Source organism: Cornus florida, unplaced genomic scaffold (assembly GCF_030987335.1).
Source record: "Cornus florida cultivar Cherokee Brave unplaced genomic scaffold, ASM3098733v1 CherokeeBrave_3.0.0_Hap2_Chr04, whole genome shotgun sequence".
Lineage (NCBI taxonomy): Eukaryota > Viridiplantae > Streptophyta > Magnoliopsida > Cornales > Cornaceae > Cornus > Cornus florida.
The window spans coordinates 40,202,592-40,229,219 of record NW_026775574.1 but is presented as its reverse complement, the minus strand read 5'-3'; the positions used below and the strand labels follow the sequence as shown (position 1 = coordinate 40,229,219).

Below are 26,628 nucleotides of genomic sequence, written 5' to 3'. Positions count from 1 at the left end.
TCAGACCATAAACATTCAACAATGTATCCTCAGAGCCAAAAACCATGTCTCCTCAGACTGTAAACAACCAAAAATGTCTCCTCAGACCATTTCCCTTCATACCCATGGTTAAAATATGTAGATAGAAAAATCAACAATGTCTCCTCAGACCATTCCCCTTCATACATATGTTTAAACAATGTAGATGGAAGAATCGACAATGTCTCCTCAGACCATAAAAAAACAACCACGTCTCACACCATTTCTGAATGGGTGGTTTCGAACTTACAATGCCCTCATTGAGGTCGGACAGCCCTGCCTACTCGACACCTCCCAAATGGGGGATGTCTCCTTAGACCATTCTCGAATGGGTGGTACCAAACTTGCAATGCCCTCATTAGTCATTGCAGTCGGACCACCCTGGTTCTGATACCAAGAATAAATATAATATAGAAGAAGGAGAAGAAAAATATGTAAAAGGTTTGAATGAGATGTATGAACACTCGTTCACAACTCTCATATTTATATACTAAAAAGAGCACATGTTATATTACAATAAATGAAACTACATAAAATCATTGCATATTCTATGCCTAGACATATGCGTAAATAAAGTCAAATACATGATTTGTGGCTATCATATCTCACAGATAATATGGTAAATCACATCCCATGATTTGGGCCTATCATATCTCGGCTAACAATATTTGTAGGGAAACTATAATTAGTAAAATTCTAAAGAAACTCTGCAATCTCAGAAGGCCAAGTAGCAGGAATGTTCCAATGACTTGCATGTAACAGAGCAGCAACCAAAGAATCTTTCTGCAGCCCGCCTCCTCCCAGTCTTCTGGGACCAAAAACCTGAATTAAAGAGGCGCCTTTATACCCAGAATCCAATAGCAAGCGGAAATCTCTACCATTATGCAACTGGAACTCCAAATAATTAAGCAAACTATCCCTGACAGCAGATTCCTCCAAACTGCAGAATCACTTGCTTTTGGAACACAATTCCAAAAGTTGGCCTATTTAGAGTGTTTATCACTAAACCTTGCAATACATAAGGCTTCCTTGGATTGACTGAAGTCCCAAGTTAAGACAAATTTGGAGCCAAATCAATACTTTTTAAGACTCTCACACCATAACCACCCTCAGACTTGGGCAAAGTCACTTTATCCCACTTCAACAGGTGAAGAGATTTTCTATTTGGGTTATAACTTATAATGCCAGATGAAATTCTTTATCTTCCTCTCTAAATGCTTTTGAATCCCAACTGGAATTGAGAAAACTGCTGTCCAATAAGAGAAAAATGCAGAGATCACAGACCTGACAAGCTCTATCCTTCCCGCAAGAGAGAGTTTAAAAGCGTCCTAAGAACTGATTTGAGCAGAAATTTTATCTTACCAGAACTGAAAAATCATTCTTCTTGAGCTTTATTTATTTATTTATTTTTTCTTTCTTCCGTAGTACTCCTCTTGAGCAGGAATGTTCTCCGTCCAGTTCGTAGCTCTCCGCTAAAATCATCTAACCACAGATCTTTTCTCTTCTTCCTGGGCATATAAAGATTGAGAAAATTTATGATAGAGTGAATTTTGTACAACATAATAGAGATAATACAGAATGGAGGTTGATGCGTTCCCAACATCGAGGGTGATTGAATTCTCATGCTGGGGTTTTTTGTTGGTGGTCCCTTCAGTTTATTTAAATATTGAATATTAGGAGGATGTTTTCGTCATTTTAATATCAACCAACAGTTTCTGTCACGATTTGGTCATATTAGATCTATTTTGTTAGTTTAGGGGGGTTATGTGATAGTTCAGGAGGTTATATGATGAATATTCATAGTACAGGGTGATTTTGTGACTTTACTCCATATATATACACATATACATATATATATAAATATATATATATTTGTTCTGCCGTATCTTTTCTTTTTATCATTTGTTGAACATTTATTGAATGACCACTGTCTTGTAGGTCGACATCTACGAGGACACTTCAGGAGCTTGTTCTGCATTTATTGCTAACATGGATGATAAAAATGACAAGATCATAGAATTTCGGAATGTATCATATCAGCTGCCAGCATGGTCAGTTAGCATTTTACCAGACTGCAAGAAAGTTGTATTTAACACTGCAAAGGTAAGTTCTAACTTTTTTAAGTGCCTGCATATGCAAAACATCAGTGTCTAGTTACCTCTAATAGTTAAAGAGAATTCTTCGCTTGACCAACAACCTATACGGGAAAATGAACTGTTGGGATCCATACAGCAACAACAACCAAGCCTTTTTTCCTTTTCCCTCAATGTTGAATATGTCACTTTTCCTAACTGGCCTGTTGGGATAATACAACAACATTAACCAAGCCTTTTTTCCTTTACCCTCTATGTTGAATATGTCACTTTTCCTAACTGGTGCAACCAAAGGTCTTCTTTGCACATGTGCTGGAAAATGAACTTTGGGATATGTGGGAATAATTCATGTAATGAGCATAATTATCGGAAAATTAACATGTGGGATAATATTGTAAATCTTACTTTTCATTAAAATAATTATATATATATTTTTTGATAAGTAAAGGTAGAGGTAAATCAATAAAATAATTATATATAGGTGTAGAGATGTAAAACACATCCTAAAACCCTTCTTTACATCTTTTTCTCCCTCATTCTTTCTGTTATTTCTTCAAATCATAATCATAATTATATTTGTAACGACCCGCTCCACCATATGGTATGATATTGTCTGCTTTGGGCCTGAGCCCGCACAGTTTTCTTCTTAGGTTTTACCTAAAAAGGCCTCATACCAGTTGGAGTGTACAAATCCTACATAAAGCACTTCCCCTTTCTTCATCCAGACAATGTGGGATTGTGCACTCGTAGCCTGCCAATACCTTGCCTCACACCCGCTGACCCGCCCACAAGGTCGCCACAATCCACCCCCCTCAGAGGCCCGATGTCCCCGTTGGCACACTTTCGGTTGGGTGAGGCTCTGATACAATTTGTAATGACCCACTTCACCATATGGTATAATATTGTCCGCTTTGGGCCCGAGCCCGCATGGTTTTGTTCTTGGATTTTACCCCAAAAGGCCTCATACCAATTAGAGTGTACAAATCCTACATATGAAGCACTACCCCTTCCCAAACCTAGGCGATGTGGGATTGTGCACCCGTAGCCTGCCATTGCCTTGCCTTGCCTTGGCCCGCCCACGCATACCCGACCACTAGGTCGCCACAATATTTCAACTATAAACCTTCTTTCTTTGATTTTCAGAAAGCATTTCTGGAAAGTGATTTGTTCATTCTGTTCAGTTTCGGAAAACATGCTGGGTTATGGAACAAAAGACACCCACACGGGAGTGCCAACATAATTATATCATAGCAAAGTGAATTCATACCTGGCACATACATCTAAAATGTCAACATGATAGAAGAATCCTAACCTAGGAATCTTATTACTTCAACATCCTGATTGTCCTTGTAGTTATATTTAATATTTACAAAGCTGATGCGAAGTAGAAAGAATATTGATAAATTAGTGATGAGCTTGATTCTCAGAATTTTCTTTTATTTTAAATTATGTTACTTGATTCTTGCTCTTAACTAGCCTCTGCAATTTTCTTTTGAAACTTTCAACAGGTTGGATCTCAAACTTCTATAGCTGAGATGGTACCAGAAAAATTACAGCCATCAGTTACATCACCAGCTAAAGACTTGAAATCTCTTAAATGGGAAGTATTTGTAGAGAAAGCTGGGATATGGGGAGAAGCTGACTTTGTTAGAAATGGATTTGTCGATCACATCAACACCACAAAAGACACTACTGACTACCTCTGGTATACGACAAGGTTGGCCTCACTCAAAAAATAATCAAGAGCATATTTTCGTCAGTTTAGATTTTTTCATATAATAGATGTGTCAGCTATAAAGCATGGACACTTCTATGAGGTGGCGTGTCACCAACACTTCATGGACACTCTTGGACATGTATCTAACACTTCATGGCTGTGTCCATAATTTAAAAATAATATTTATTATTTCGGAAACTTGGTTGACACATCTTGGACACTTGGCCGACACATCTCGGACACTTGGTCAACACATTCTGGACACTCGACAGCATATCCCACACACACTCTTTTTCTTGTAGAAACAACATTATGAACATGCATCAAAGTGTCCAACATCTTTTTCTTTAAAAAATTGACATTAAATACATCACATGTCTCGAATGAAGTGTCAGTAAACTTTAATATGCTTAGTCCTCCGTGAAACACTGTTTTAGAGGCAATATGGATAGCTACCAGATTATCGCAAAACAACAGAAGGAGTTTGAACTCCCAGACCAAGTTCTTCAAGGAAATGTTGAAGCCATGTCAACTCACTAGATGTATGAACTATCGCCCTGTACTCAGCTTCAACACTAGACCGTGCTATAACTGTTTGCTTCTTACTCTTCCACGTAACTAGATTACCTCCTAAGAAGGTGTAGTATACTATAGTGTATCGTCCATCTGTGGGCGAACTAGCTAGTTAGCATCTGTAGAACCTTCCAGTTAAAGGTGTCCATTTGATTTCTATAACAACCTCAGACCAGGATGTCGCTTGAGATAACGGAGAGTCCGAACAAGAGCATTCCAATGTTGCACCCTAGGAGCTCCCATTTATTGACTCACTACGCTAACAATATATGAGATATTAGGCCGAGTAATAGTGAAATAAATCAGTTTTCCAACCAGTCGTCAGTATTTGCCAAGGTCGTCAATTAAATCACCGTAATACCTATGACTTTTGTGTTTAGATTCATAGGAACATCAATTGGACGACCACCTAACAGATTTATTTTTCTAATAATTCCAGCACAAACTTTCTTTAAGACAAACTTATACCTTTCTTCGATATAGCAACTTCAATTCCCAAAAAATATTTGAGTTTACCCAAATCTTAGGTATGAAACCAATATTGTGAAAACTCTTTCAACTTAGCAATGTCGTCCGCATACACTACTAGGAAAATGAAACTTGCTTCAATATGTTGATGAAATAAGGAGTGATTTGTTTGACATCTGCGAAGACCGAATTCAATGTTGTCTTAGAAACCAGGCTCTTGGTGATTGTTTCAAACCATAAAGAGCCTTCTTTAAGCAACAAACACTATGTCAGTACTCCCTGAGCAACAAACCTAGGTTGTTACTCCATGAAGACCTCTTTAGCTAAAGTCGTAATGTAAGAAAGCATTCTTAACCTTCAACTGAAAAAGGGCCAATTGCGATTAGTAGCAAGAGAATGAGAACTTTAATACACGAAATCTTGTCAACAGGTAAAAAAGTCTCATCATAACCAACACCATAAGTCGGTGTGTACCCCTTTGCAACAAGCCGAGCGTTTAAACGCTCATTGAACCATCAGGAAGGTATTTAGCAGTGTAGAGCGACTTAGTCTGGTACTGGAAGGCAAGGAAACAAGACGTCACTTTCTATTACGATGAAGGGGATCCATTTCATCTTTCATTGCTTTTCTCCAGCTCGGATTACAAAGAGTATCCTGCAAAGTCGTAGGAACAAGGGTGGGAGAAATGATGTAGGACAGTTTTATAGAATTTAATAATTTTTATTACGTAGGATTTTTATAATGTTTTTTTATTTATAAGAAGTTTAATTTTAGTTTGTTTACTTGAGGAATTATTTCCCTTTTGTTATTAGGTTTGTTTATGCAATTAGTTTCTTCTAGTGTTAGATTTTCTTTTATTATAAATACATGTGCTGCATAGAGCAGAATTTTAGTTTTTACTCATTCAATTATCAATACAATTATCTGATTTTCTCTGTGAATTTATCTCTTACTTTGGGGATTCAAAGTGTTTAAAGTTCCTTGTGAACAAGCTTCCGCTTACGTCAGTTGGTATCAGAGCCTTGTCTTTTCTTGGTCTGATGGTAGATGATCGTGGTGTTGGCAACCTCGCTGGCGACATAGATCGACAGAGTGGCTCTTTCAAGGGCCGAATTTGGTACTTTCGACAAACAACCCAGCAGGCGTTGCAAGATACACAAGCAACCCTTGCTAGGCTCGCGTTACCTCTCTTGGCGGCGTGTGGGGCTCACGCCGGTGAGAACGAGCCCTGCTTCTAGAATTCACGGATCTACCTCTACTAGTTCTGGTTCTGGATCTAGATCGAACCCTACAATTTGAGTTAGAGTTACCCCTTCCAAACCCACGACCGCCATAGTCATTTCCTCTACCTCCTCCTCTCGAAAAGAAGTTAGTTATCGGTCTCTGCATCTCTTGGATTTCATTGTGCAACCTAGCATTTTTGAGTAGCAACTGAGCCATAGACCTAGGTTGCAAATCCATGGTTTCCATTGGAGATTCATTAACCTTTGATTCCAAAGCTTCTCCGATCGAGTTAACTTTGGTATCTGATTGATTCATTTGGACCAAATCCGTAGCCGCATCAGGTTCGCCATCTGAACCATCATTCAAAACCAGTTTAAAACCAGCTGCAAAGAAAGCACGAGAAATGGACTCCATGGAAGGAAAAGAGGAAAAAAGGGGAAAGATCAGACGAAGAACAAGGACAAAAGCAAGAAAAGGGTGGCTAGGGGAAGAAAGGGAAGGGGAAAGGAGAGCCATGGCTTCTGGTCCATCCTTTTTTCTTTTTCTTTTTTCCTAAATTTCTGGTCCCTCCTATATTAGTGACTATTTGATTTACTTATTTTCTTCTTACTTTTTACTTTTTCCTAGCACATATATATATATATATATACACACACACACATATATATATTTTGATTAGTAAAAGTGTATTAGAAAGCATTCAAAAGGGGAACGCATCCCAAGAGCTATACAAATACCGAAATCAATAAAGGAGTCCTATGGACCCCAAAGAACCCAAAAAGTCCACGATTTCATCTAATGATATACAATTTCTCCCCATCACCTAACTAAAAAGATAACTTATATTAGAAACTTCAATGCCTTAATGGAGGATTCCTCTCCATCAAACGATCTTCTATTCTGCTCTTTCCAAAGACTCCACCAAACACAGAGGGGGGGTCGCCCTCCAAGAGTCTCGCGCATGCCCCCCACCCTGTGGCCCTCCGAACGTCAATCAAATCCCTTGTAGTCTGGGGCATAACCCATTGGACGCTAAACAGACCAAAAATAAGACTCTAGTAGTCATGAGCCACTGGGTAATGCAAAAGAAGGTGATCCACAGACTCTCTATCATTCTTACATAGTCAACACTAGTTGACTGTGATTTGTCTTCTCTTTCTCAAATTGTCTAGAGTCAAAATCTTGCCCCAAGCTACAGTCCCAACAAAAAAAGCCACCCTAAGAGGAGCTTTCGAATGCCAAACTGTTTTCCACAGGAAATTGGAGTCGTGAAACTCGGAGAGGCAGAGAAAAAAGGAACAGACCTGAAAAGTCCCCTACGGAGAAGGCACCCAACTACCCAAGTCAAGGAATCCGAACCAATACCATCCACCTCCTGTTTATACAAAAGGTCCAGCAAGCCAGTCACATCATCAAACTCCCAATCCTGGAAGGATCACCAGAATCGCACATCCCAAGAAAACCTACTGCTTTCGAGTCAATAACATTCAGCTACTAAAGCATGTCTATCAACAGCAGTCCTGAACAACCTTGGGAAAAAACAAGACAATGGGCGATCTGCTGTCAGCGTGGGGGATTCTTTTTCCTAGCATAGTTAATTTATGATTTCCGGGCCTCTATAGTATTTGATACTTCGCTATGATAATTAATTGATGGAATGGAAACGGTCTCGGATTTTTTAATATGCTCTTTGGTTCATGTCAAGAAATATAAAATTGAAGAGAAATGAATTTTGAATGACACGAATATAACGTTGTTCGGCCACTACGGCACACAAAGCCCAAAGGGTTGCATGACTCTTATTGTATTCTCTCTTAGTTTTGTTTACAATGACCACCTCTATTTATAGGTGAAAGAATACAAGTGGTAAATATGGAAAATACATTAATGGAGGATTCCCTAAAATCAATTCCAAAAATCACTCATATCACTCCGATGATATTCTCCCAACAGTTAAAATTCAGAAGATAATTCTTATTCCATATACTCAAAAGTCCTTTCACTGGAGCACTTCACTACCAATAAATACAGAAGCACTTCACTTCACTACCAATAAATACAGAAGCAACTGTCTGAATTGGTCCTACATCAAATGAAAATCGTCCTTTTTTTATTTTTAGTGTTATATATATTTATATTTATATTTGTATATATACATTTGGAATTACCAAATGGACCAATTTTTTTTAACTAAAACAATTATTTGATTTTTCTTTTTATGGCCAACAGTGTTTCTCGAATTTAGCTAAAATAGAAATATCGATTTAAAAAAGACCACTTTGTAGGAGTTGCAAATAATTTCTTCCTTTTACAGTTTAAGAGTTTTGCCTCTTCCCCTTGTATTTCCCCTCTTCAAAGCAGATGGGAATAGGAATAAAAGTAAAAAATTTCCCTTACCTCCATATTAGTTGTAGTGGTACAGTGCTTCCGTCCTGCCTAGCAAAAACTGAGAAGTGACAGGTTCTACACTAAGTTTTTAAAATTGATTGTCCCAAACTGCTCGGAACTAAATAAAACTTATTAGAAAATATACATTTGTTATTATTATTTTCTATTATTGTTATTATATTTATATTTTATTTTATGTTATTTTAAGCTTGGAGCAAGTGGATAAATACATATTATGCTTATGTGAAAGTTGAGGAACTATATTTTGATACTGTTGTGTTTATTGATAGCTGCCTCTTGTATGGCCTGATTGGACCATAGTATGGAATCTTTTTATTTTTCCTAAAGTTTCTATGTTCTTGACTGAAATTTATCTAAATTCTGACTTTATGAGGTCTGTTCTGTTAGTTAGTGTAAAACAAACTTAGCGATAGCATGCTTTTGATTTTGTCATTTTGGCATCCCACTAAGCTTTTGATTCTTATAGCACTTCTTTGATGGCAGTGTACAAGTTGATGAGAATGAAGAATTCTTGAGGAAAGGAAGCCAGCCAATGCTTTTAGTTGAATCAAAGGGTCATGCTCTTCATGCTTTCGTGAATCAGAAACTTCAAGGTTAACTGCTCGTCTATTTCACCTGAGATTCTACTTCAGCATTGTTTCTTTTATTCTCTAGATCTTTCTGTGGTCATCAAAAATACAATATTTCAACTGGCACTTTACGTGTTACAATGGACTTCAAAGTATTCTTCACTACAGTGTTAGATTTCCTTAAGTAATATTGATTACGATTTAATTATTGCTGTTCAGTCAGTGCATCCGGAAATGGCACGGTGTCACCCTTCAAATTCAGAAGTCCCATTTCTCTGAAGGCAGGGAAGAATGAAATTGCTCTCTTAAGCATGACTGTTGGCCTACAAGTATGTTTCTATGTGTTATTTTCTTAAGTGTGTCATGTACCTTTTCAGAAAAAGAAATAAAATGTGTTACATGTGTTTGTTGGAAGTTTAACTTGTTGATCCTCGACACATTTAAAAATAATTTCGTTTGGTGCAGAAGGGAATGCCAATTGACTGTAGTATAATTTGATGCAAATTATTCATGGTGCTTTGGAAAGTGTCTAGTAAAAATTGATGCAGTCAATAGTGTCTTGAAAGATGTCTAGTCAAAGTTTATTAAGTAGTATGGTATGGGAATCTGAAGATGTCATGGGAATGGTAAAAGTTTTATTAATGCTTTGTGTGTAGCTTACAATTTAGTCCACAACTGTGAAGTGTCACTAATAGTTTTATTATAAAAGGGACAACCCTATATATATGTGGTAACCAAGTCTTTATCAATATACTTTTGAGATATTATCAGATTTTAAACTTCCCTATAGGCTTTTCCCATATTTCCCTGTAGAAATCTAGGCTTCAATGGTGATTGGAGTAACTCTAGTCTTACTTGTTTTTGTAATAAGACTTCCGCTTCTATCTATTTGCTTCAAAGATCCATAGTGGAAGCAAGATTTGGTTTCCACTAATTATATGAAATTCAGTCTGTAATCAGTGTCTGTTATGAGAGAGACACATCCTAAACTCAAAACACAGATAAAAAATGACTATATTTGTGTTTCTATGAGTATACATGTTATCTTCTCCCTATTTGCATGTTCGTACAAGAACCATAGATAATTAAATTTATAAAAAGAGAACCTAAGAATTGGTTTTGTAAGAAAGGTCTAAACAACTTTTTCTTAAAGGGGTTTATGCATGTAAAGATGGTCATATTTGTAGATATGGCTGAACTTGAGTTGACAAAATTTAGACATGTATGTGAAAATATATTGCTAATACTAAACCTACTTGTTTTAACTTATTAATTAGAAACACTTAAATCCTGTAAATTTTTAATGCAACATGACTTGTCTTAAGTTTTTTAAATGTTTGGTTGTCAATAATTTCCTTTGTGCTATGTTACGGTTCTTCACTGCTTTTTTCTTTTTGCTTTTAGAATGCAGGGCCATATTATGAATGGGTTGGAGCGGGGTTAACAAGTGTCAAGATAGAAGGGTTTAGCAATGGAATAAAGGACTTGTCAACATATACTTGGACCTACAAGGCATGCTTTCTTTCTTCCTTCCTTTATTTTATTTTTATTTTCTTTCTATCTACTATCTTTGTCCATTTAGTTGCATCCTGTTGTTCTAAAGCATGAAGATGTTTAATCATAAGAACACACTTTTTCTATTCTAGTTCTGCATATTGTAAGATTTTTTTTTTCCCTTAGGCTGGTTCAGAATACTTTAGTCAATTCTATGGTTTCCATAACTTGATTCATTTGCAAATCTTTCAAAGGTGGGTAATGTTTAGCATATCAACGAGAAAGGGGCGAATTAATTTTATTAAGATATTTCGTTATAAAATAATCATACTCTATATTAGAAAACCATTACTTAGTATAAGGTTATTAGAACTTAGTGTTGGCAAATTTCTTAGCAAAAGACAAAGTCTGTAATTTTTGTTTTATTTTCAAAAGTTGGTTTTGTTAGTTGAGAAAGCAATTTGTTAGCTCAATAGGACTTTGGTTGGCGAATTTTGTGTCAAAAACTTGACTTTTGTTTTTATTTTAGATAGATTTTCGAATGCTAATTAAAGTTAGTTGTTTACCTCTTGTCCAAGGGCAGATTTGCATTCAGGGGCAAATGATATATTCAACACTCACACATGCACTCACCAATTAGGGTTCATGCATTCGTCAATCATGGTTTTATGTTTTCTGTGTTTGATTAAGAAAAATCCTTTTCGATAAGCATATACAAGAGTTGTTTTGGAAACTTCTCTAAATTCAAATCCTAGTCATATAAGGATAGTGTTGGGAGGTAGTAGTGATCACCATCCAGGCCTTTATATTACGACTGTTAGGCTGGATGAGACGAACTATATGGAGTGGGCTCAATCTGCTCATATGCATATCACTAGTCGTAGGATGATCGACCATATCGAAGGGACTGTCACGTATCCTCCAAGAGTAATCATGAATTCAAAGAGTGGAGTGCAAACAATGTATTAGTTATGATGTGATTGTTGCAGTCAATGCAGTCACAAATCAGCAAGGGGTTTCTGTTTGTGAAAACAGCTAAAGAGCTATGGAAGGTTGTGGAAGAGACAGATTCCTCTGGTGGTAATTTTTCAAAACTGTATGAGCTCCAATAAGAGATTTCAAGATTCAGTATGGAAGGCCAAACTCTTGCTATATATTACCACACTCTACGTGGTAAATGGGAAGAGTTAGATCACTAACAAGACTACATACCTGTGTGTGCAGCTGATGTTAAAGTATTTCAGGCTATGGTAGAAAGGAATTGAATCTATGAGTTCTTCGGTGGTCTACATTTGAAATACGAGCATGCCAAGGTACAAGTGTTGGGAAGGCATTGTGAGGCTCAGTGGGCTGGAGTAGGCCTGTGAGAGGCAAGGCTTTGGTGCGAGCTACGTGTGCTTACAAGTCCTACATTGCCTGGGTGTGGAAGAGTGAAGTGCTATATATAGGTTCAACACCCTTCTATGAAACAACGCGTTTTAAAGTTGTAATGGCCGTAAACCTATCAGAATTCCGGAGTTAAGCGTGGTTAACCTAGAGTACTACTACATGGGTGAACCCTTGGGAAGTCTTTGGTTTAGGGGAGTCAAAAGCGGACAATATTATGTCTGGTGGGGTGAGGGCCGTTACAAATGATATCAGCTTGACCCAACCGAAAGTGTGTTGACGGGGACGTCAGGCTCCCAAGGGGTGTGGAATTGTGAGGCTCGGTGGGAGGGAGAAGACCTGTGAGAGGCATGGCTTTGGTGCGAGCTATGTGTGTTCACAAGTCCCACATTGCCTGGGTGTGGAAGAGTTAAGTGCTGTATGTAGGTTCAACACCCTTCTGTGAACAACACGTTTTAAAGTCGTAATGGCAGTGAACCTATCAGAACTCCGGAGTTAAGCTTGTTTAACTTGGAATAGTACCAGGATGGGTGACCTCTTGGGAAGTCTCTGGTTCGGGGGAGCCAAAAGCAGACAATATTATGTCTGTTGGGGTGAGGGCCGTTACAGGCATCCAGCCTCTACTTCTGTTAGAGATGTGCTTTTGTATATCCAGGTTGAGGAGAGTAGAATGAAGGTTATGTTTGCAGCTGTATACACTAAACCTAAAGCAGAAGCACTATTGTCTGAAAGGTTTGCTCTTGCCACACAACAATGAACAAACCCAACCCTCCAAAAGGAGGGACTCAGGATGATAAGAGTAAGTTGCGGTGTGATCACTGTGGGCATACGCGCCACACTAGGGAAACATGCTAGAATCTACATGGTCGCCCTACTCCAGCTCATGCGAATGCGAATGCGAATGTTAGGCCAAGGCCTGGTCCGTTTAGGGGGTTATCTACGGCACATGCTGCAAGACTGCTTCTATTGGTCATCCCTTCTCAGGGCCACTGAGTTCTTTATCCAGGGTTGAAGTTGATGCTCTTCGACATTTGCTAGCTCAAAATGCCTCCACTTCCACCTCTAACTTTGCTCAGTTAGGTACCTTTTATTCGGTAGAATTGGCATATCAGGTTTCAAAATTATTTGGTGGGCCACCCTAGATCATTAATTCAAGAGCCACAGCTGTATACACTAAACCTAAAGCAGAAGCACTATTGTCTGAAAGGTTTGCTCTTGCCACACAACAATGAACAAACCCAACCCTCCAAAAGGAGGGACGCAGGATGATAAGAGTAAGTTGCGGTGTGATCACTGTGGGCATACGCGCCACACTAGGGAAACATGCTAGAATCTACATGGTCGCCCTACTCCAGCTCATGCGAATGCGAATGCGAATGTTAGGCCAAGGCCTGGTCCGTTTAGGGGGTTATCTACGGCACATGCTGCAAGACTGCTTCTATTGGTCATCCCTTCTCAGGGCCACTGAGTTCTTTATCCAGGGTTGAAGTTGATGCTCTTTGACATTTGCTAGCTCAAAATGCCTCCACTTCCACCTCTAACTTTGCTCAGTTAGGTACCTTTTATTCGGTAGAATTGGCATATCAGGTTTCAAAATTATTTGGTGGGCCACCCTAGATCATTAATTCAAGAGCCACAGATCAAATGACTGGTATGGCATTTGATTTCTCTCCGTACAATTTATGTTCTGGTAGGGACAAAGTTAGAGTGGCTGATGGCACATTCTCCTCCATTGCGGGGAAGGACACTGTTTATGCCTCTCCTAATCTTTCCTTATCCTATGTTTTTCATGTCCCAAAGTTTACTAATAACCTCCTTTCGGTTAGTCAACTTACAAAAGGCTTGAATTATAGTGTGACATTTTTCCATCTCACTGTGTGTTTCAGGACTTGGACAACGATTGGGAGTGGACGTGAGGACAATGTCTTGTATTTGCTGAACGCAAGACCAAGTTCTTATTATGTTGCAAATTAATCCAGTGTTAGGAATAGTAATGTCAATAAAGATCTGTTAATGCGATGGCATAATAGGCTCGGTCATTTACCTCTTCCTGTTTTGAAGTATGTGCTTCCCCATTTTGTTTCTGTTGAATCTTCTGATTTAGTTGTGAAGCATGTGTTTCCTACTAGTATTAATGAAAGTGCAACTCATTTGCAGCTTGTTCATTCTTATGTGTGGGGTCCTGTATTTACTACTTAGTTACTTGGTTTTCGTTCCTTTGTTGTGTTTGTTGATGACTTTAGTTGTTTTACTTGGCTTTATATTATAAAAACCAAAGATGAAGTTCATTTTATTTTAAAAACCTTATGTACTCAGTTTGGTTGTCCCCTCAAAATCCTTCGATTTGATAATGGAGGAGAGTTTATGTATGGTGGTCTTGCCTTCTTTGTTTGCTGATAACGAGATTGTCCATCAAACCTCCTGTGCTGATACACCACAACAGAACGGTGTAGCTGGAAGAAAACACCGTCATATATATATATATATTTTGATAAGTAATAATGAATTAAAAAGACGTTCAAAAGGGGAACGCGTCCAATAGACAATAGTGGAACCGGGAGCTAAGGCCCTAAAGAATCTGTGGGAAAATAAGATTTATTAGTTGTGTACAGGCTCTTAATAGCTAGGGATCTATTGGTTGTGTACAGGCTGTTGTTAATAGCTAGAGATTTACAGGCTACAGGCTGTTAATAGCTAGAGATTTATTAGTTATTGCAATCCTTGATTTTTAGGGATCAGTTTTTATTAGCTTCCTAGAATAGCATTATTCTGATGTATATATAAGAGTGTATTCCTAATTCTTTAATCAATTGATTCGATTACCAATTTCAGTAATTTTGTCATCGTATCAGAGCTCTAGGCTCGTTCTCTGGGTAATCGTCTTCTCTTGGCCTTCTTTGCTAGTTCCTTTTTTCTAGTGTTCTTGTTCTGTGAAAATCCAGTGTTATCAAACCTGTGGATTCCATCTCTCTCTCTAAATCATGTCAGCATCTACTGAAACCAGCAACACTTCAAAGATTCCTGTAACTGGAAGCAACGGCTCTGTCCCAACAGGAGAATTGCAGAATATCCAGGCAGCGTATAGGTTGAACGGGAAAAATTATCTGAAGTGGTCTCAAATGGTCCGCATGTTCTTGAAAGGAAGAGGGAAACTGAGCCACTTGCTTGGTAATGGTCCAGCGAAGGAGGATCCTAAGTTTGATGCTTGGGATGAACAAGACTCTATGGTTATGTCATGGTTATGGAACTCTATGTTACCAGAAATCAGCGACACTTGTATGTTTTTTAGCACGGCCAAGGAGATATGGGAAGCAGTCAAGCAGACCTATTCCAAAGTACGTGATGCTGCACAGATCTATGAGATCAAGACCAAAATCTCCGCTACCAAACAGGGTAATCGGTCAGTCACCGAATATTCCAACCTCTTGAAGGGTCTATGGCAGGAGATGGATCATTATCACTGCATTCAGATGAGGTGCAGTGAAGATGCAGCCATCCTTAAGAGGTTTGTTGAAAAGGACATAATTTATGATTTTCTTGCAGGTTTAAACATCGAATTTGATGCTGTAAGAGTGCAAATACTTGGAAAAGAAGATTTGCCAACCTTAAATGAGGCAATTGCAATTGTTCTTGCTGAGGAAGGAAGAAGGGGTGTTATGATTGAAACTCACACAGTAGAGAGTTCGGCCTTGGTGTCAAAAAACACGGCTATGAAGAATTATGGCTCCGAACAGCGTTTTGGAGAAGGCAATGGGTAAACTGATATGTCAAAACCATTCAACAAGGATTCTCTGTGGTGTACATACTGCAAAAAATCCCGCCATACAAAGGAGAAGTGCTGGAAGCTCCATGGCAAGCCTCAAATTGTGAACAAAGCTTGGTCAGAAAAGAGTGGACAGCCAAGAGGACAGGGACAGACACATGTGGCAACCACACAATCCAACAGTGAAGACAATCTTTCAATCCCATTTGCTAAATTCAACAAAGAAGAGATAGAGAAATTAAGGAGCCTATTGGGAACGTTGGAGAAACCGTCTACAGCAGGTACTTGTTCTTTGGTGTTCTCAGGTATTTCCTTTCCTTCCCCTTCTTCTCATGTTTTTTGTGCTTCGGATTTAGTCTCCACAAGCTCCTGGGTCATTGACTTAGGAGCTACAGATCACATGACCCATTCCTCAAAAAAATTTATTTCATATACCCCTTGTTCTAGCAATAGGAAAATAATAACAGCTGATGGTTCAGTGACAACCGTGGCTGGTCAAGGGGATTTTTTTTTTGAATGACCACTTTACACTTAAGAATGTCCTCCATGTCCCAAAACTATGCACCAATCTTGTGTCAATCCAGAAACTCACTACAGATTCTAATTGCAGTGTGACGTTTTATCCTCTCCGTTGTATATTTCAGGAACAGGGCACGAAGAGGATGATTGGACATGCTAGGGAGAGGGATGGTCTATACTACCTTGAAGAATCAAATGGACAAAATAGAGTTGAGCGTTTGTCACCATTATCATTTCTTTCCGAGTCATTCAAATCCAATAAAGATAAGATATGGCTTCAACACCTTCGTCTTGGTCACCCATCATTTAGTGTTCTCAAAATAATGTTTCCTTCATTGTTCAAAAGTTTATCCATTGAAAATTTTCATTGCGACGTATGTGAACTTGCAAAGCAGAAACGTACTTCTTTTCAAATCAACAATAAAAGAACTTCTGTTCCATTTACCTTGATTCACAGTGACATTTGGGGACCTTCCACTGTTACTAATGTTTCTGGGGCAAGGTGGTTTGTCTCATTTATTGATGGTTGCACTCGTGTGTCTTGGATTTTTTTGTTAAAAAATAAATCGGATGTGAGTTCTGTGTTTCCAATTTTTTTCAATATGGTCAAAACTCAGTTTCGTGTGGTGATAAAGAGATTCCGATCTGACAATGCTAAGGACTACTTTAATCAAATTCTCTCTCCGTATTTCCAAAAACAGGGCATAATACATGAATCCTCTTGTGTTAGCACACCTCAACAAAATGGGGTGGCCGAACGAAAGAACGGCCACCTTCTTGATATTACAAGAGCTTTCTTGTTCCAAAAAAATGTTCCAAAACAATAGTGAGGTGAGGCTGTTTTAACCGCTGCTCATCTCATCAATCGGCTTCCTACAAGAGTCCTTGGTTTTAAAAGTCCAATGCAGGTCCTTACACAGTTCTTTCCCAATTTTAACGCATCTAATAATCTTGTTCCAAAGATATTTGGTTGTGTTGCCTTTGTTCATGTGCATTCTCAAAACAGGGGAAAACTTGATCCTCGAGCTCTCAAATGTGTCTTTCTTGGCTATTTCTCCACCCAAAAGGGCTACAAATGCTATCATCCTCCGACAAGGAGATTTTATATGTTTGCTGATGTTACTTTTGTCGAACAAGATCAGTACTTTAACGGTCCTTATCTTCAGGGGGAGACATCCTTCATAGAAGATAAGGATAAGGTTTTTTTTCTCCTTAAGTTTCCAGCCCCTATCTCTCATCAATCTGAGTCAAACATACTCCCAAACATACAGTCCAAGCCAAACACACGGTCAGAAGCCGAGCCTCATACACCCAAATCACAAGGAGTGTTACATGGGAATCAAACTCGAGACTCTACTCGTCCATTGCAGATTTACTCAAGGAAAATAGCACCAATCTCTCAACCTGTGCAAGTTCAATCACCCAAATCTGTTCCTGATAATGTCGAGGTAATTACTCAACTCAATGATAACACTAATGAAACCTCTGAACAAAATGATTATGATGTCCCTATTGCAAATAGAAAAGGAATTCGAACTTGTACCAAACACCCTCTTTATCTATTCATGTCATATAAGAATCTTTCTCATAACCATAGGGCCTTTCTTACTAGCTTAAATACAGTCCCTATTCCCAAAACTTTATCTGATGCATTAGGAAATGAGAATTGGGAAAATGCTATGAAGGTTGAAATGGAAGCACTTGAGAAAAACAAGACTTGGGACTTGGTGAGACTGCCTAGAGGGAAGAAGCCGGTTGGGTGTAAATGGGTGTTCACAACCAAATACAACTCAGATGGCTCTTTGGAAAGGTATACGGCAAGATTAGTTGCCAAAGGGTATACACAAACCTACGGCATAGATTATCTTGAGACTTTTGCTCCAGTTACTAAGATGAATACTGTGAGAATTCTGTTATCAGTGACTGCAAATTTTGGCTGGAGATTATAGCAATTTGATGTCAAGAACGCCTTCTTACATGGCGATCTTGAGGAGGAGATCTATATGGAGATTTCGCCTGGGTTTGGCTCAAATGAAAAGGAAGGAACAGTATGCAAGCTTAAAAAAGCTTTGTATGGACTGAAATAATCCCCAATAGCTTGGTTTGGGAGATTTACCAAAGTGATGGTGAGTATGGGATATAAGCAAAGTCAAGGTGATCATACATTGTTTGTAAAACACTCAGCATCAGGGGGAGTGACAGTATTGTTGGTCTATGTGGATGACATCATAGTAACAGGAGATGACTTGGAAGGAATGGAGAGTTTGAAGAAACAGTTAGTGAAGGAATTCGAGATCAAAGAGCTAGGAAAACTGAAGTACTTTCTTGGTATTGAAGTAGCCCACTCTCGGCAAGGGATTTTTATATCACAACAAAAATATGTGATAGACTTGTTGGCTGATACAGGCAAGCTGGGATGTAAGCCAGTTGAGACACCTATGGAGTCAAACCACAAACTTTGTGATGCTCTAGAAGACATGGCCGTGGATAAAGGCTCTTTTCAGAGACTTGTGGGGAAGTTAATTTATTTGTCACATACCAGGCCGGATATAGCTTATGCTGTGAGTGTTGTGAGTCAATTCATGCACAATCCCAAAGAATCACATCTCAAAGCTGTGTATAGAATTATGCAGTACTTGAAGAGTACGCCAGGAAGAGGAATTCTGTTTAAGAAAGGGGAAGGACTGACTCTTGAAGCCTACATAGATGCAGATTATGCAGGATCCGTGATTGACAGAAGATCAACCTCGGGCTATTGCACCTTCCTAAGTGGTAATCTCGTTACTTGGAGAAGCAAAAAACAGAATGTGGTTGCCTGGTACCGTTTTTCAGAGAATAACCAGCAAGCTTGGAATGTATGACATCCATTCACCAGCTTGAGGGGGAGTGTGGGAAAATAAGATTTATTAGTTATGTATAGGCTGTTAATAGCTAGGGATTTATTGGTTGTGTATAGGCTGCTGTTAATAGCTAGAGATTTATTAGTTATTGCAATTCCTGATTTCTAGGGATCAGTTTTTATTAGCTTCCTAGAATAGCATTATTCTGATGTATATATAAGAGTGTATTCCCAATTCTTTAATCAATTGATTCGATTACCAATTTCAGTAATTTTGTCAGAATCCAAAAAAGAAATTAAATCAACAGAAGAGGAGCATGAACTCCTCTTCACATAACTAAAGAGAGAAGTTACGAATAATAAAAAGTTTCAGCGTCGCCGTAGACGACTCCTTCCCTTCAAACATTCTACTATTTCTCTCCTTCCAGATGCACCACCAAACGCAGTGTGGGATAGTTCTCCAGTAATCGCGTACACCCCTACTCACACGACATCCTCTCCAAGCATGAATCAAATCCTTAGAAGAACGTGGCATCACCCAACACATGACAAACAACCCAAGAATAAGATTCCAACAGTCGTGCGCCACGGGGCAATGCATTAGGAGATGATTAATTGACTCCCCATCTTGCTTGCATAGGCAAAACCAATTAGCAAAACAATTTCCCCTTTTCCTCAAATTATCAATTGTCAGTATCTTGCCCCAAACAGCAGTCCATACAAAGAATGCCACCCTAGTTGGGGCAATAGAGTGCCAAATGGTCTTCCATGGGAAGTCAAGGTTGACAAAATTAGACAGACATAAGAATAAAGATCTTACTTAAAAGCGACCGTGAGAAGAGGGAATCCATATCAAATTGTCATAGCCCCTGCTAATTCCTTCCTGTCGATATAAATGGTCCAGAAAAACACTTACCTCGTCCAACTCCCAATCCTGAAATGAACGCCGAAAATGCACGTCCTACGTAATCTCACTACTATTAAGCTGATAACAGTCAGCTATGTATGCATGTTTATCAACTGCAATACTATATAATCTGGGAAATGTATGAAATAATGGCTGATCTCCACACCAAAGATCTTCCCAAAAACGGACGCAACTACCATCACGAACTTTGAATCTCATATGTGAGGAAAAGGCATCCCATCCCTTCCGAATGGACTTCCACGCCCCAACTCCTCCCACAAGAGAAACTGGACGGGTAGTCCAACTGCCAACATCTTCCCCATATCGACATGAGACTAACCTTTGCCAAGGGTGATGTCTTTCCTTCCCGTATATTCACAACCATTTTCCCAGAAGAGCTTGATTAAAAGGAATCAATCGTCTAATACCAAGACCACCCAACTTCATGGGTTTGCAGACTTGCTCCCATTTGACAAGGTGATACTTAAACTCTTCTCCCCTTCCGCCCCAAAGGAAATCCCTTTGAATTTTTTCAATCCTATCAGCAACGAAGCATGGAATTTGGAACATAGATAGAAAATATGTGGGGAGGCTCGATAAAGTGCTCTTGATAAGAGTTACTTTACCCCCCTTAGACAAATATTGCTTCTTCCATCCTGCCAACCTCTTTGCATACCAGTCAATCACAGAATCCCAACTCCCCATTATCCTGGAAGAGACCCCTAGGGGCAATCACAAATAAGGTATAGGAAAGGAACTCACCCTACACCCAAGTACTGCAGCTAAAGAAGAGATATCCAACATTCCCAACCGGGACAAGCACATTCTTAGCCACGTTTATCTTTAGCCTGGAAACCGCCTGAAAACAAGCCAGGATGCACCTCAAATATCTGAGTTGAGACACATCTGCATCACAGAAAACCAGGGTGTCATCTGCAAAAAGTAAATGAGAAATCTCCATCTGATGGTCAATATCTCTTCCCACCCTGAATCCCTTGATGAGACCAAGATCCTCTGCCCTGCACATAAGTCTGCTTAATCCTTCCATAACAATTAGAAAGAGGAAATATGACAAAGGATTGCCTTGTCTTGTACCCCTAGTGCACCCAAAAAAACCAGCGGGAGAACCATTCACAAGAATTGAGAACTTGACAGGTGAAAGACATGTCTCAATCCATTTCCTCCATCTACTTCCAAACCCCATTCTTTGTAACAAGTAGAGTATGAAATTCTAGTTCACATGATCATATGCTTTCTTAATATCAAGTTTGCATAAAACTCCAGGATGCTATAAGAACTGAATCAAGAATTTGCCGTCCTCCAACAAAAGCATTCTGGGAATCTGATATTATCCCATCCATAACTTCCCTCATCCTAAGAGCAAGCACTTTAGCTATGAGTTCGTAAATACAACCCACTAAGCTAATTAGTCGAAAACCTTAATATCAGAGGCGCCTCCCTTCTTAGGGATGAGGGCAATGAATGAGGCATTTAGCGACTTCTCAAAGACGCCAGTAGAATCAAACTCCTGAAAGGTACCCATCACCTCATTTCTCACTACCGCCCAACTTTCCATCAGAAAACGCATAGTAAACCCGTCAGGCCTCGGAGCTTTGTCCCCATTACAACTTGATAAGGCCTTTAGAACTTCTTCTTCAGTAAAAGGAGTCTCAAGCCCGTCTCTATCAAACTCAGAAATGGCCTCAAAAGGGAGACCATCGAGTTTGGGTCTCCAAGCTAATGGCTCCGTGTAAAGCTTTTGATAGAAAGAAACGATCCCATTACGCACCTCTTTCTCCCTCTACAGTTCCACACCTTCCACCCGAATACGTCCTATATGGTTACTCCTATGAGCATTAGCTAATCTGTGAAATTTTTTTGTGTTACGATCTCCCTTGTTCAACCAAAGAGCCCGGGATTTTTGTCGCCATGAAATCTCCTCCATGCAGCAATCTCAGTAAGAACTACCTGACAGGATGCTCTCCTAGTACATAGAGATTCCACATCCCCACCCGCCTCCTCAAGACGATCAATCTCGGAAAATTCAGCAAGGACTCTATTTTTCCTCTATTCAAGATTCCCAAAAACATCCTTATTCCATTGCTTAAGATCGAATTTGAGAGCTCTCAACTTCTTTGTTAACATGAAGCTGGGCGCACTTGTAACAATTGCTCCCTCCCACTAAGAAGGAACTTTCCCTTGGAAGTCCTCCGCTCTCAACCACATACTCTCAAATCGGAACGGGGTTCTTCGAGAACACAAACCCGCCACAATCCAAAACCAAAGGAACATGATTAGAGGTGACCCTTGCTAAAACCGCCTGAACAACATCCGGGAATTTCTCCTCCCACTCCCTAGAGATAAAAAATCTATCCAATCTTGAAAGAGTGATTGGATCCCTGCCATTAGACCAAGTGTAGGCTGCACCTTCCATTGGTAGATCAATGAGAAAATGCTCATCAATAAAGTCAGAAAACTGATCAATTTCTGAAGATCTCCTTCCTCCTATAGACCTCTCTAACAGGGACCAGACAGAATTGAAATCTCCACCCAAACACCAAGGTAGAGACCACAATCCCTGAACATGGCAAAGCTCCACCCAGAAAATAGGTCTCTCATTATCAACAACCGGTCCATAGACCCCAGTAAATAACTATCTAAAATTATCCTCTTTCATCTTAAACACACAGGAAACGGAAAATCTCCCCATCCAAACATCCATTCTAGACAACCATCTGTTGTCCCACATAACTAAAACTCCACCCGAAGTACCTATAGCATCCAAGGCTTCCCATTCCACAAACCTTCCTCCCCACAAACTCCTAACCACCCCGTCAGAAATGGATGCTAACTTGGTTTCTTGCAAATAAACAACCTGGCCCCCATTTCCTTAAAGCTACCTTCACCACCCTCCTCTTATTCGGGTCATCTAGACCACGAACATTCCAAGTAATAATTCGTAGCCTCCCCTCCCCCCTTTTTTAAACTCCTACTCTTGGTCCTTCCCCTTTCCTTCACCACCCCTTTCTTCCCTTCATAGTTAACATAAGAGATAAGGTTCTAAACCTCCTGTGCCCCTTTCCAGGACGATAAAGGCCTGGTGTTCATAACCTCATTAGTCACTGCAAGCTCTCTTCCTTCCACTATAGCTTGAAGAATAGATAAAGTCTGATCGTTATTACCCTCTGATGAGACACCCAACATCTTGCTAGTGACTCCTATTATCAACCACCCAGTCCTTTCCCATATCTGCATCCATGCCAGAAGAGCCAGGTCGCATAACAGCCGAAGGTACCACATCAGAACATTCATTCTCCAGCCAAGGGTCTAGCTCATTAGAGTAAACCTGTGGGATGGAACCAATATCATCATCATCTTCAGTATCTCTTCCACTCTCAAACACCGTCATATTATGGAGGTGACTCATTTTCTTCTAATTGGGATGGTAGTGCCGAAAAGTTATTGGGCTGATGTAACCTTAACAACTGCATACCTTATCAATCGCATTCCTTCTAGGGTTCTTGTTTATCAATCCTCCTTCTCCGTCTTACATCGTCATTCTGCCTTATTTACTATCCCTTCAAAAGTGTTTGGTTGTGTTTTATTATGTTCACATTCATCATCGCAAGGACATAATGGACCCTAAGGCAATCCGATGCGTCTTTGTTGGATACTCCGGCACTCAAAAAGGGTATCGGTGTTATAACCCTACCACTCATCGTCGATTTGTCTCCGTGGATGTTACATTCTTTAAGTCTGTTCCTTTTTTTTTTTCACTGCTCGAGATTTTCTACAGGAGGAGACTACTATTCATGTAAAGAATCCGTCGTTCATTCTAAGGGAATGCCCCCTTCCTTGCATGTTCCCATTCAGGGGGAGCTTCTTACTGATGTGCCTATGTGTACTCCTCCTAACACTAATGTTTTCCAACTCGGAAAGCAACTAAATTGTCTATATTAGGAGGGCAAAACAAGTCATTGAGTCACCCCGGGACCAAGAAGTCTCCCTCGATCCAGGTAATCCCTCAATTGACATTGATACTCCTGATTCTATTCCCAATAGCATTCATGTTGATCTTGATGCCCCGATTGCCTATCATAAGGGTGTTCATAGTTGTACAAAACATCCCATATCTCAGTTTGTATCCTATGATAAGGAAGATTTCAACAATTGGTTAGGAGACTGATTTACCTATCTCTTACGCGCTCGGATATTGCGTACGCTGTTAGTATGATTAGTCAGTTTATGCATGCTCCACGTACACCTTACCTTGAAGCAGCTCATCATGTTCTTTGTTGCCTCAAGGGTTCACCTGGTAAGGGGATATTGTTTGGCCGTCATGGCCACTTGCGTGTTGAGGCCTATATTGATGCTGATTGGGCAGGGTCTGTGACAGATCGACAATTTACTTCAGGATATTACACATTTGTTGGAGGTAATCTTGTTTCATGGCAAAGCAAGAAACATTCCACAGTAGCAAGATCTAGTGCAGAGGCTGATTTCAGATCCATGGCACATGGAGTTTGTGAGTTATGATTACGAACTATGTTGGATGAGTTGGGTTATCCTTTTTGCGAGTCAATGAATTTGTATTGTGACAATAAGACTGCTATTAGCATTGCCCACAATCCAATTCAACATGATAGGACAAAGCATATTGAAGTCGATCGACACTTCATCAAAGGAAAAGCTTCGTCTTGGGCTGATTTGTACTCCATACGTCAATACACATGATCAAGTTGCTGATGTTTTGATTAAGGGTGTGAGCAAGACTTGCTTGCAAAATATGTTAGCCAAGTTGGGCATGATAGATATCTTTTCACCAACTTGAGGGGGAGTGTTGTCATGGGCATATTTGTTATTACTTATATAATGTTGGGTGCTTATATGAAATTTTCGAAACTTGTTAGCTATGTTACATGGACTCTTCAAAAGTAATGAAGTACTCGTGTCGGACACATATTGCTTGAACATGTGTATGGGATATGTGTCCGACACTTTTGGGTGGACATGTAGCTAAAACCATATCCAATCATTCACTTATATAATATTATTAATTTAAAATGAGTGAAATGCCTATATTGAACACTATATTAAATTAAAACATTACTTTACTCTAGAAAATAAAATAAAATGAATATTTAGTAGTGTCCATGTGTTCTTCTGTTTAGAAATTTGACAAGTTCGACGCATGGATACATACCCGAGTTCGACACACATACCCAAGTCCAAGGAATATAGCTTGTTAGTATAAATAGAATGTGGTGGAAGGATGAAAGTATTCCTTCATTCTCTCTCTCTTTCCCCATCTCTCTCTCTTTTCTTTCCTCCTCTTTCTTCTCTTCTTCATCTTCTTCTACACTCTCATCATGCCATTCCGTATTATTATCTCTTATAGTCAACTCTCTCATCATGCCATTTCGCTATTTTTATAGAAGTCTAGGCATGTGCCTAGGATGAGGGATATTCAATATGGCACAAAGTGATTCTGCTATTGGGATTTAATTTAGGGATTTGATCTTATTTTCATCATCTGCGCTTATGTTAGAGGCATAGGATCAGTGATTTGATATACTTACCATTTATGTAATGCTGAACTTGTAGTATAATTATGAGTGGCTAATGAGATCATTAGCTGATTACAGCCTTTCACATTCAACTTGGTATCAGAGCCAAGTTCACAACCCACCCCTGCTAAATTTTCAGTTTTACCAAATAGCATCTTAAGTCTTTCAAGTGCTTTTTTGTGGTTAGGGTTTAGCTCACTCTGCTTTGTGCTTTTGTAGTTGTATAACATGATGTACTTTCTTGTCTAAGAAGAAGGAAAATATACTTTTGAGTAAAAAAACATATATATAAGCAATACAGTTAGAGCCTTGTATTTACTTTTTATTGTTTTATTATGTTTTTTCTCTTCCTATGTTGATATTAGCTATCATAACAAGAATGATGAGGCTTAAGGCTTAAATTAAGCCTTTTGATTCAATGCTTGTGCTTTGTAAATCCAGAGATGCTAACATTACGGTGTTTAAACTCAAATACTCAACTAGAAAGTTGACTGAATAGAGTTAGCTCAGCAATTTGACTCAAATAGAAACAACTTGAATCAGTAGATATAACTAAAATATATGTATTGTGAAATCATTTACGTTCAGATATGCTATTCAAATTTGGTTGAGATTCAACTTTACTTGGTCAGTTTAATTGTAACAATTTAGAAGTTTCAAATAAATATAGTTCCTTCTGAGTTAGCTAATCAAGTTGATTCCATCTAATCCTGAAGCAACCAAAGGTTTTGAGCAGTCAGACTTTAAGATCTTACAATGTGCAATCTTGTAACTATATGCAATTCTCAAATCTTTCGAATGGCAGTAACATCATTTAAGATGAACCAGAATAGATCACTTTTAATATTATGCTGCTGTTCGAATTTTGAAAGCCTTACCTTCATGTTTTATTTCACAGACTGGGCTGCAAGGAGAACATCTAAGTATATACAAAGCAGATGGTTTGAATAACGTAAACTGGGTATCAACTTCAGAACCACCAGAAAAACAGCCTCTTGCATGGTACAAGGTAAACCTCTGGAGATCACTTTTTAACTCTGCATACCGAAATGTAAAGCTGGTTATCTTTTCTGAAACTGAAT

General features: G+C 39.1%; 1 protein-coding gene and 1 long non-coding RNA gene across 3 annotated transcripts in view; one reads left to right on the top strand and one right to left on the bottom strand.

Annotated features, from left to right (window-relative positions):
• LOC132303184 (beta-galactosidase 10) overlaps positions 1 to 26,628 on the top strand; it is a 50,353-nt gene that overhangs the window by 20,888 nt on the left and 2,837 nt on the right. For both annotated transcript variants that reach the window (XM_059800342.1, XM_059800343.1), the window contains exons 13-18: positions 1,957 to 2,121; positions 3,620 to 3,828; positions 8,986 to 9,095; positions 9,291 to 9,400; positions 10,476 to 10,583; positions 26,445 to 26,555. In XM_059800342.1, the coding sequence (XP_059656325.1) occupies positions 1,957 to 2,121; positions 3,620 to 3,828; positions 8,986 to 9,095; positions 9,291 to 9,400; positions 10,476 to 10,583; positions 26,445 to 26,555 (813 nt within the window). The remainder of the gene's footprint in view (positions 1 to 1,956; positions 2,122 to 3,619; positions 3,829 to 8,985; positions 9,096 to 9,290; positions 9,401 to 10,475; positions 10,584 to 26,444; positions 26,556 to 26,628) is intronic.
• Positions 492 to 26,488, bottom strand: LOC132303186 (uncharacterized). Its single transcript, XR_009481114.1, has 3 exons — positions 26,425 to 26,488; positions 1,381 to 1,526; positions 492 to 1,264 (listed from the first exon to the last, which is right to left on the bottom strand). It is a non-coding gene; the product is annotated as an uncharacterized LOC132303186 (long non-coding RNA).